Source organism: Nestor notabilis, unplaced genomic scaffold, assembly GCF_000696875.1.
Source record: "Nestor notabilis isolate BGI_N333 unplaced genomic scaffold, ASM69687v1 scaffold11727, whole genome shotgun sequence".
Taxonomy (NCBI): Eukaryota; Metazoa; Chordata; class Aves; order Psittaciformes; family Psittacidae; genus Nestor; species Nestor notabilis.
Window position 1 is genome coordinate 1 of NW_009937825.1, and position 12,576 is coordinate 12,576.

Here is a 12,576-nt window from a genome sequence, read left to right on the forward strand (position 1 = left end):
TCTGCTCTCTTGAAGTCCAGGGCAGTGAGATATTCCTTATCCTTGTTCTATAAAGTACCTTCACCTATTCTTCATGAAGAGAAAAAATTCTCTGCTGGAAGGTGTGATGTGAAGTAAAATTGTATGATTTTTTCTTTCTCATACAGAAGAAACTTAATTTCTAACACCACCCGCCACCCCCCACCAAAAAAAAACCCAAAAAACAACAACACAAGAAACCCTCAAAAAACCCAAAACCCCCACAACAAAAACCAAACGACCCCCGCAAAAAAACCTGCAAACAAACAAACCACAATAAAAAAAAAAAACCAACAAACAACAGATGTTTCCTACTCCAGAAACAATACCATATACTGATGTATCTCAGAAACCAGCAATTTTATACTGATGCTTTTATGAAAATGCTGATTTGCTGAATTGGAATTCAACAGATTGCATATAACCAAGAGAATGTAATCGGAAATACTCTAGCTATAAAAATACACACCTTAATATGCAGTTGACAAAGTTGCAGTGAACTATAGCTCTGCATGTTCCTAGTGCATTAAGTCTAGGATATTTTAAGTAAGACATTTTTATTTTGTAGAGTGACTTCTTCTCCAATATAAATGAAGTGACATAAATGTAAGCCCTTAACCTGAAGTTCTAGTGCTGTCCACCACCCATGCTGCATTTTCAGCTAGTTATTTTTTAAAAAGTATTTAAATTAATATTGTAGCTGGAGTTACGAGCTGAAAACATGACTACACAGAGTAAAAGCTACCATTATTTAAATGTCAAATTATTATGACTATAGCACCTCTTTGAGCACCTCCACTGTGTTATGCTGAAAACTATCTTGCATTAAGACATGCAACCGTTTTGTTGCAATCTTTAAAGCATATGCATATCAAAAATCTGCCATCCTGCAGTGTTGCACACACAAGTGTGTATTACCTGAGCAAGTTCTTTTTGTTCATTCACCAGTCTGCTGCAGCTTGCTATCATCTGATCTAATGCATAGAGCCTATCCTCAAGGCCTTTAATAGCCTTCATGTTCTGATTATCTAGTTTGGCGATAGTTTGGCGACATTCTGCCAGAAAGGGTTGGATGATCCTTGGATCAAGCTGGAAAAAAAAGGGGAAATACAAAAACGTTTATTAGCAGTTGACATCCTGAAAGGTGATGTGAGCTACTTAAATGCATTTTTTATAACCTTAATTTTATTTTTTTTTAATAACATGTATCTACATCTGTTATCTCTTTCAGAATTCTGAGTTAATGAGTCTCAGCATTTTATATTACCGCATGAACTTCTTTGAAGTATTCCAAATAAACCGTCACAAACATCAGGATGCTTACAAGGGGAAGACATTAGTTGCAGGTACAAGGCAGGGGGAAGGGGGAAGGGGGAAGAGGCAGTTTAAAGGTAATGGACACAGTTTATCCAGAAAAAAGTCCTTACACCTAAAATCAAAGTAAGTGATGAATGCAATTCAGTGGAAAGTGCAGTAGGAAGGGTGTTGGAAAAAGCTGCAAGACTCATTACCCCTTTCCTACTGAATTAATGACTTATTGATTGCTTAGACAAGCAAATCAGTTCTAAGTAACTGGAAAACAAGCTACAGAAAATTAATAAATTTGTAACACTTTTTGCTTATGTTTTTCTTAATAAAACCACATGTAAAAAAATTATTTAAGTGTATTCCTTCACAGGCCTTTATCCAGAAATTACAGAATGGTTTGGGTTGGAAGGGACCTTAAGGATCATCTGGTTCCATACCCCCTGCCATGGGCAGGGATACTTTCCACTAGACCAGGGTGCTAAAAGTCCCATCCATCCCTTGCCAGGGATGTGGCAGCCATAACTTCTCTGGGCAACCTGTTCCAGTGTCTCTTACAGAGCACACATCCACAAACGAAAAAAAAGGCAGTACCTATATGACTCAGTATTAACATAAATAAAAAGTAGTATTTTTCCTCTATCTATTATTTAACTGTAAAAAAACTTCCACATATAGCACTTCTGCTTTCTGGAAATGCCCCTCTGGGGTATAGAGAGGATTCTGAAGAGGAAAACCATTACAAATTAAGGAGCAACACAAATAATAGGACTTCTATTCTCCTCAAACAAACAAAGCCCAAAACAAACAGAAGACCACAAGAAGCACTGAAAGCTAGTAATCAGCCCAAAATAAGTAATTAATGCTATTATTAATGTCACAAAATGGCAAAGGCTAATTATAGTATGTTACGAATGGTCTTACTAATCTTGCTGTTTCTCAAGTAAGCAGGCCATCTTCAAGAACCAGTAATAGTTTCTGGGATTAAATCAGATTGTTTTTATAGGATAATCTTTACTGCCATCCTATTCAGGATTACTTCCCCATGGCATTCTGAATTTCTCTACTGCAGCATCCAGAACAGTTTTTTAAAAGACAAAATACTCAACAATCTGGTGGGCTTATTTTCCTTTTTACTTTCGTAAACTAATTGTGTTCTATTTCTTTTTACTAAGAATACCTGTTCCTCTCATTCCACCCTTTATTTTGTTCATCTATTCTTTTTATCCCATCCTTGACCTAATCGCATCTGTAGCGCTCAGCTCTACTTCCACTGGTAGATAATACTGTTCTCATCTTTAAAACTCCTTTTTGAGCCTTTTATTTGAGTGGCTACAACAGCATTAGCTTAAACATCTGTTTAGCTCCTACTTAACCCTCTGTTTTTACTGCAGCCTATGTTTCTGTAATTAGTAGTGTCATTTTGTAGAAACACCTAGAGGCTAGAAGAACCAGATACCCAACAGAACCCTGTGCAACCTAGGTAATCTTGGCAGTATCAAATGTATAAAGCTCATACTCTGATGCTTTCAACTTCATTAAAATCTTACCTGAATTCAGAGTTTCAAATAAGAATTGCAATCACAAGCCATTTGTATAGTTCATATTTCCAAGAAGGAAAGGGCATGGGGAGAATGCAGGAAAAACAACAGAAAATAAATTAGTGCCATTTTATTCTGACTTGCTACGTTAAGGTGTGATCTCAAGTAAATATTAAAACAACAATTGTGCTGCAGATACTTATTCAGTATTTTCTTTTCCTTTTCAGCTACAGGTCAATTCTGTTTTCAAGTTAATTCTAAATGAGTGGTAGGCAATGATTCAATCCTTTGTGCAGCTATCAAAACAGAGTAAATCAATGTTTCCTAAGGAAAACTACAAACTATCACATTACTTCAAAGCTTTGGGGTTTTTTGTGAACCAAAACAGTTCAAGATTGATCAATCACAGTTGTTCTGGTGGGGGGCAGAATAGTCTTGATTAAAGCATTTTCTGCTTATACCAAGAAAACAAAAAGAATCTTCATTTTTGCAGAAGCAGTATTTTTTCCCCTACAAAACATCAGCTTAAGATACAAAACAATCACAACAGTTGCAACAAAGGACTTCTGACAAGTCTTCTAAGACAATGACAGGAAAGCACACAATTACAAGATAGCCTCTCTACAACATGTGATATACGTCAGGTAAGACTACAAGCTGATCTAGAAAGGTAAAGTAAGTATTTGACTAAAGCAGGTTTTAATATTCTTTTTTTTTTTCCTCCTTTTTGTAACTTGCCCTGTTTTCAGCTGGAATAGAGTTAATTTTTCTTCCTAGTAGCTGGTGCAGTGCTGCAGTTTTTATTTAGTCTGAGAAAAATGCTGGTAACACACCAGTGTTGTAGTTGTTGCTAAGTAATGCCTACCCTGATCAAGGACAGTCTCTCATGCTCTGCCAGTGAGGAGGGGCACAAGAAGCTGGGGGTAACAGAGACAGGACACCTAACCCAAACTGGCGAAAGGGTCATTCCATATCACAGAACGTCATGCCCAGTAGCGAAACTGGGGGGAAGTTGATTGGGAGCCGCCAACTGCTGCATGGGGATAGGTTGGGCATTGGCCAGCAGGTGGTGAGCAACTGTATTGTGCATCACTTTGTTCTTGGGTTTTGTTTTTCTCTTTGTTTCCCTTTTCATTACAATTATAATCATATTTTATTTCAATTCTTAAGCTGTTCTTATCTCAACCCACGGGTTTTGCCTTCTTTTTGATTCTTCTCCCCATCCCACCAGGTTGCAAAGAAAGGGGAAGAATGAACAAGCTGCTGCGTGGTACTTTGTTGCCAGAATGGTCTCAACCACCTTTAAGTATCACTATAATTTATTTGGAAGCAACTGTTTAATGTCTGTCTCAAAATACTGATTTTTAAGAGACATTACATTTGTGCCCTGTTAATATTACGTAGAAAGTAAACTTGTTCTCACACAACTGAACTACTGGGCTTTGTTATTCTTGCTTTGAACTAGTAGAAAGCATCTTGTGGTGTAACTGAACAAACAGAACAGAGGACTGTCTCAGGACTTCAGCAATTAGGAAGACTTCCCACAAAAAAATTAGAGTACTGTTTTTGCTAAAGAGAAACACTTGTAAAGTCTAATCTTAGCCTTTTCTGTACTACTAAAATTTAGACAGCTCTAGATCTTAAGCAGCCCTTAATATTAAACCCAATTCTCCAACTTTTAAGACAGAATTAAAAAGAACAGTGTACAGAACTGAACAAATCATAATGTTCCCTGAAACAGATAGGCATTAGACATAACTGAGACAGTGTTCCAGTCCTACCTTGAAGAGGAAATAAAGTGTCAAAGACAATAGAAATTGTTTTCTTTGTTCAGGGTATACTGAGTTGCAATAGTTTAAATTTTACACATCCACACAAGGCTAGACAATGTAAGAAACATAAGCTACAGTGAAAGCAAATCTAGGCAAAAGGATTTTAAAAGGTTGTAATGCTCACTGGTTAAAATAATCATTTGGAAAATACAGAAAGTGAGCAATGTTTTATTCTACCAGCAGCAGAAATGCAAACTGATGTGCTGGAATCCTTTGAGTACATTGGTATCAGCTAATAAGGTATGCAGGTATGAAAAATTATCACAATTAACCACACTAATTTGTCCTAGATTTTAATAAAGGCTTCAGTATTTTTAACACAAAAAGCATTCACTTTGGCCCAGGAAAATCTTTACTTTCACTAAAAGCATACTTTCTACGAAAAAGACGAAGAATAGATGTCAAGTCACTTTGCTTATATGCTGCAAGAAGCTATTGGCTTTCCAAAAGGAATGGCTATTTGAGAAACAAACAAGATAACAAGCACTCATTGTGAAATTGATATGTTTTCCTAAAGGTCAAATTCTTAACAGTCAAGAACTTTGAAAATACTTCCCACACCCATCCCTAGTCTCTGCACTGCGCTCCATTCAGAAAGTTAGCTAAGAAACAACAAGTTACAAGAAGCTGGAAAATAAACAACATTCAATGCAATATAATTTGATTTTTAAGAAATTGTTAACTTACCCTGCTCATAGAATCAAAACATTTTCTGACCAGTGATTCAACATCATTAGGTCTATCTTGAACATTTATCCAGTCTAATAAAGATACATTGAAAGAAGGCTGATCATCATCTTTCAATTCTACTGATGTTTCATTGTCCTGGACAGTAGCATTTTGACCAGATTCCTTATCATCTTTTACATTTTCAGGATCTGTGCCTTCCAAAGCTGAATGTTCAACTGACTTGCAAAATGAGGCTAACATTGATTTATTGTTCACTTTAGATATATCAGAATCAAGCACCAATTCAGGAGATTTCCCGTCCTCTGTTTCTTCACTTTCTGCCCCTCCATGCTCAGCTGAAGAATCCAATCTTCCTAAACACTCTCTGTAACTATGTCTTGTTAGGCACTCCAGCAGTGGTATCTTGGCCATTATAGAAACAGCAGAACCCAAGCTTTTTTAAAAAGGGTGAAAAAAAGAAAAAAAAAATCAGTACCTGGCAGCCAGTGTGACAAAAACTTAGATACACCCCCCTCAATATAAAGTACTATTTATTTTAGAACTGAAGCACATTTCAGAATGAACTTGATAACTACCCTTTCAAATTACTTTGTTCAGTATCAACAATATGGGAGGATAGTTAAAGAAGATACAATTTTTGTTCTCTTCCACTGCTGAATATGAGCTATTCTAAACTTCTAAGTTAACTTATTTTTACAATGCAAACAGTTTGATTAACCAAGACATGCCCTCCCCTCCTCTTTTTTTTATAACCACACAACTGGGACTTTATGTTTCCAGCCTGCATGGATACCACTGCTTATTAGCAATAATTGAGTGTCCTCTGGCCAAGTACTTTTGCAGAGTTTGAATAGTTTCTATGTATTAGTACAAGCTACAAAGTTCAACTTTTTTTTTTAAAAACATATTTCTGTTTTATTTAAGTATCCAACATCTACTTACATTCTGTTAGGCAAAGCACTCCTATAAATACCATAATACCAAACTATAATGTCCAGAAAAATGTCAAAGATCTTCCTTGAAGTAACACCCAGAGTTTGCAGGACAAGTATACATACATACATATACACACATCCACACCCAAAGTTATACATATACACCCAAAGTTTGTGTTATGACTTCATACTTTCACTACAGATCATCATTCTTAATACCTGCTCAGGTGTGTTAAAAAACAATCAATTCAAAAGTGCAAATATGCATTTTAACAAGTTGATTAACGTTTAAATTTTCATCTAGCTGTTTCTGCTGCACATTTGGAAGTACTCCAGCTCTTAAACAGCTGTTCATTAATGAGCATATCTTCCACATAATTTAAAGCAGGTTTCTGTGTGCCGACAAATACAAGGAAAAAATGTCAGTTAAAAAAAAGACTAGCATAGAACATAAACAATGTTCTCCATGACACATAACCAAATAAATACATGCTTGATTAATCAGACCAAACATACAATACTCAAAAAAAAAAAAAAAAAAACAAACTTAAAATAGAGTAACTTTGGATATGGAGGCTGAATTTAATGGCAAACCTACTGTGTAAGTTTCAACTTGATATCATCTATGGACTGCAAATAGCTTGAATATACATTTTCAAACTTGAAAAGTAGTTTTTGGTAAGAGTATGTACAATCTTCCAAGTTGGCCATTATGGCAGCCCAGCCTTGATGCTGAAGATGTTCATCATGTACAAGACCTTCACAAAAGGAGCAAAGTTTCTTGGCAACCTCATACATTTCCTGTGGGAAAACAAAATAAGAAACATAAAAAAATCCAACAAAATGCAAATCATTTCAGGTTATTATTGTGGTAACTATATGAAACATTATAGTGAGTCATTTAGAAAATACTAACACGGAAAGTGTTAAATTTAGATAGCTAAAAAAGTTGTACACAGTAAAACTTCACCAAAATAACAAAACTTTATTCTAAATTAAAAAATAATTAGATGACAAAAAAGTATGGATTGTTTACTGAGAAGTATCTCCAAAACAGGCAGGTGAAAGTTACAGTTACAAAAAACCCCTTATAAAATTAAATGCTGCTAATATAAAATATTCAGTGCACACATACATGAATAATAATGCTTGCATTAATCTGAGAGAAGGAGCTGGCAAACAAGGTCCATTAAGGAGAAAACTATTGATGAGCCAGGCAGAAGCTCATAACAAGACAATCTATTGCAAGATCGGTCAGCAGAAGCACGGGTGCATCAGTTGCAAGAGATGCATGAGGAAAACAGCAAGGCAGATAATTAATTGAAGTCTTCCACTGATTAATAAACCAGATGTGACATGATGAGAAGCAGTGCAGAGTGTCCACAAAGCTCTGAATACACCCTGAAACTTGGTATATGCAAACCAATGTGGAAGCTTTTCTGTTAAAGGACTGGATGACAAAGGCATTTTACTGACCTAAAGAGGTGAAAAATTACATCCAACTTGGCAGAGTTAAAATAGAGACCTACCTATAGCAAGCACCGTATCTTACTGAAAGTGCATTATCAGCAATGCCTATTATATTCAATTCCAAGGTTTTAAGTAGTAGGAAGAGTAACTAAGCTTACCAACTTAGTTGGTAAACAAGCCGTCCCCGTCAAAGTGCCTACTACTCAAACATCAAAATGAGAAAGTAAAACAAAATTCACACAATAAATTTTTTAGCTTGATACTTTGTCAATAACGTACTACATGGAATATATTCTCCTGAGCATACCTGTGTGTGGAGTTTTAGTACCTACGTATCCTCCCAAGATAGAAAATCTTTTTTGCTGGTCAAGCATACTGCTAAACTAGGACTGGATATATAACTTTCCTCTGATACAGTACATGTGAGAAAACCACACAAGGAGAAACAGGTTATACAAATACAGCAAAAAAGCAGTGTTAAAACCCCAACACATCAGTACACTTCAGAATGCATTTGCTGCTGACCACACGGTTAGCAGCACATACGGATATCCAAAAAAATTTAGAGCCCAACACTACTTAGTGAAATAAACCACAAAACAGCAGAGCATTCTACCCAAATGTTTCAGAATTATTATTGATAAAACCTGAAAGCAATGAACACCCTCCCTTCTGTTAAAAGTCCAGGCCTTGTCTCAAACAGCATGACAAAATTCCACTGTCCTTCAAATCACTGGTATCTAAACTACCAGCATATGAACAATGAATACAGAAACTTATTCATGCAACTCCAAGGAAATCAAAAGCTACTACATGTCATACTTAAGATGGTAATTGTTGACTTGTTTTCTAAACTTTGGTCACATCTGCTGCATGAGTTCTCACTTCCTAAATCAAAATCAACCAGTAAACCAACCTGGACAGCATCCAGACAGTGCTGAAGTCTGCAAGTAATTTTCTTCATACCATCTCTGGTTTATCTAAATAACTTAAATTCACGCAAGTTGATTATTGCAATGTTGACAATTTGAATTTAAGAAAATAATAAAGAAATGTTCACTTTGTATATAGGTTACTCAAAGGCAAATTCTACAGTGTATAAAAAAGCAGAATTATTGCTTCCTCAATTCTGTTAAGAACCAAAAGAACAGGCTATTTTACCCTAAGATATACTAAAAAACCCACAAAAAGTATGAAGCTGAAAAGGTAACTGAATGTCCCCACTGTGTTCTAATATATGTCCTGGGAATGTACACATGCACTTTACTTTCAGTTCACAAACCCTGTCCTCTTCCCAAGCCACCCTTCCTCCAAATTGCTGGCAATAATTCCAGAAGTGAGAGCATTTCTAGAACCACACATTAGTTTGAAGCCTAAAACTATATAAGCCTTCTACAAAATCAAAACTGATCATACAGTCTTTTTATGCAGCTTCTTCAAGAGAATATCACAGTTTACTGGGGAAAGTAAAGACTGGACTTCTCCCACCTTCAAACAAAAAAATGTTTGTTTAGAAGACCTGCACAGAGACTTTTTCTTAGTTCTGTTTTTCTTTGGATAGACTCACTTAGCACTACACAGCTCAAATATCTCGTAAGGAAATGTATGTGCTAGGCTTGATATGACCAGACCTTCTACCCTAAGACATATTCCTAACTAGTGGCCAATGTTTGTTTTTTTAGATAGATTTACTTCTAATGTTCACAGAGGAAGCTGAAAGTTAAAGTTAGTGTTGTCCTACGAAGCTTTATTATATGTCATTCTTGATGCTGTCTTGAAAACCTAAGTGTTGTCAATTTAAGATTTTAGTTTAACAAGATTGTTTTCCCAATAAAACACTTTCAAACACAAAAAACAGAATTCATAAGTTAACAATTATCTTTTTCTGGGGGGTGGGGGAATGGATCATCACAATTGAGATTGCTTGTTACACTACTGATGACCAGCACTGCCACTCCACATCTAGGAGGCTAACCTGTGGCAATTTACACAGATTTAACCACACCAGAAGCTTGTGTCCCAAATCCTAGAAAAGTGAAAGTAAACAGTATTTCCCAGAGCAGTAAATTAGTGTTTATTTTTCAGAAACCATGTAACAAAAGGGCATTCTAATAAGTGTCAGGATTTGTCATTTGACAAAATATTTGTTGTATTTGCCATTTGCCAGAGATATGCCCAAAGAAACTGTTATATAAAAGTAAAAATACCCCAGCATCACTTAAGCATTCAATCAGGTATTCACTGTCAGATGAGCCACACACAGCTCCTTGTGGTATATACAGGGGACATTAAAACAAAAACTCCCCTTATGAAAGCATCATAAATAAGATACTTTCTGAACTCTTTAGAACTCAAACTGAACTAATGTTAAACTCAAAATTAATTAGCTTAAAAAAAATAGATAAGTTTCTTTCAAATAATATGTTTTCAAAGTTACCTGTAAGCTAATAAATTACAAATGAAATTGTACAACTAAACAGATACATGGCTGTTTCAGGGCACATATGCAAGATATTGCAACAGCATTAGTTATTATCACCCTCTCAAAGTTATTTTTATATCTGTATCCCATGTGCCAAAGAATTCTCTCGGGGGGGCAGAGGGGAGGGACAAGCATTAGAATTCTGTTTACATGGATGAACCTGAATGCAACTAGAGTTCGCAAGAACTAAGTACTGCTTTTGATGCTGGTTTCTTCGCCCATGCCATGAAATAAGCTCATTACTTTCAAATAGTAAAGAATATCACTCTGAATTCTAGGAGTCCAAGTAGATGTTTCTATCAGAGTTCAAACCACATGGAGTAACTATTTGTCCACCTATCAGAACTGTTTTAGTTTTCGACTATACTAAGCATATAACAGTGCAGGGAACAAAAACAGTGTTAGACTATCACTCGATTTTTTAATGCTGCATAGAGGGGTCAAGAAGAAACCACAGTTTCAGTCAAACTTATAAGCCTGCTTTCAAAATGCGAGGGTGTGCAGCAAGAAAGTAAAGCGGTAAAACATTTTGCTTCTCTTGCAAGTACCTATGTAGCTTAAAAAAAGTTAAGAAATTAAAAGCTACACAGATTATGTCTTTCATATCATTGCATCACTACTGAAATACATCTTCAAGTGATTTGGCTTGCTCTTCCTAACATGTTCATAGACAACATTTCTGCAGAGACCTCCTCAGGCTACTTTAGAAGGATCAACACCAATCTATTTCACATAACTGGTTATGCCTGCATGCAAAAAAGAATTAAGCAGCTCTATGCTAAATTAATAAAGTCTAAAAACCAAATTATGTCAAGCATATAAATAAAGGCATGGAACCCAACATACGTTTTAACACTTCTGAGTAAAGTTGCCAGCTCCAGCACAGAAAGTGAAACCTGCCTAACAACAGGCTTGCTTTTGTCATTGATTTTTCACAAATCCACATGCAGGGTAATTGGCAGACATCCAATGGATCACAAAGCATAAAAATTAACTTCAGTTGCCTTGTAGAGCTACATCCATCTTACTCAGTTATATCAGCATACCTAGAACACTGACAGCTTCACCATACCACTGGAATAGGGACCTCAAGATGCACCACTACCAGTACAAGACTTGACAAACCCAGGCTAATCTCAACTTGCAGTTACACTGAAGAGTAAATGAAAGCATCTTCACTTCCTAATTTGTCAAGAAATTCACAGGCCCAGCAGAAAGACTTCTATCTTTGGCTAGGTGCTTTAACAGAATGTTTACTTTAACTACTTCCTTCAATCATCGTAACTTAAAATTTAGGTCATTTTTCTGATTAGAATTACTTCTCTTTAGTACGTCTCAACACAAATCAGTAGAAGCAACGAAGTGCATTTTATCTAAAACAGAAATTAACTGGTAGGGTGCTTTCCATCAATTTCAGGACTTTGTCTTTGCATCCTATTGTAATTCTGCTCATCTTAATGAAAAAAAATCCAAGGAAGGTCTGTTTGTCTTGGGTGGTCTTTGGACTTACCTCTAAAGAACAAAAGTTCTCAGGAAATGCAGGGTTCTTTCCATTCTCTACAACCCTGTGGTAAAAGGAAACAAGTCATCAAAGTCCTCTATTGCCATGTGTCTGAAATCCTGTAAAAAGGGCTCCTTACAGGTTTCAATCACCCTAAAAATCAACCTCAGGCCAACAGAGAAGATCCTTGAAAGTGAAATTACACACATCTATACTCTGTAACAGCAGATAAAAGCTCCCACAATAGGTAACTTATCCTGCTTACCAAAGACAGTAACCAAGACCATTATCTCCAATTCATAAACCTCCAACTAGAACGCTGGTAAAGCTACTAGACTAACGACTTTAAGGTTTCAGTTTTTAAAACCTATGACTGGAATAATTCACTGTGACGAAGATTTTGATAATTAATTTCTCTCCTTTCATTAGACAGCTGATTATTCCATTCCCCCTTAACAGTGGCCATTTTTGGTGACTGCATCCTTTGGACATTTGTCCACACAGTTCACAATTTATTACATACTCATAGAGTATTTTTTTCATCAGCATAACACTTAATAAGTTGCTCTGTAAATCATAGTTTAGTAAGTTTTTCTTCAGTACTGTTTTTATTAGCTCTTCACTATAACATTAAAAGCGGGCTTGGAGAAGTTAAGTGACAAAATTTCACCACCACCCCCCAAAAAAAATACCAACAAGCTGACATAAACAATCACAGCCAGAAATTCAAACCATGGTACAAGCCAAGTGATAATTTCTACTAGCTTGATACAAGCCACCCAAATCTTTTTTCTCCTGCTGA

General features: G+C 36.0%; 1 protein-coding gene across 1 annotated transcript in view; it reads right to left on the minus strand.

The window, feature by feature from the left end:
- Window positions 1–936: 936 nt before the first annotated feature.
- LOC104409222 (RB1-inducible coiled-coil protein 1-like) overlaps window positions 937–12,576 on the minus strand; it is a gene marked incomplete at its 3' end in the record, with an annotated part of 21,420 nt that continues 9,780 nt past the window's right edge. The window contains exons 5-7 of the mRNA XM_010019029.1: window positions 6,920–7,122; window positions 5,384–5,819; window positions 937–1,107 (exon numbers count right to left, since the gene is read on the minus strand). Of these exons, the coding sequence (XP_010017331.1) occupies window positions 937–1,107; window positions 5,384–5,819; window positions 6,920–7,122 (810 nt within the window). The remainder of the gene's footprint in view (window positions 1,108–5,383; window positions 5,820–6,919; window positions 7,123–12,576) is intronic.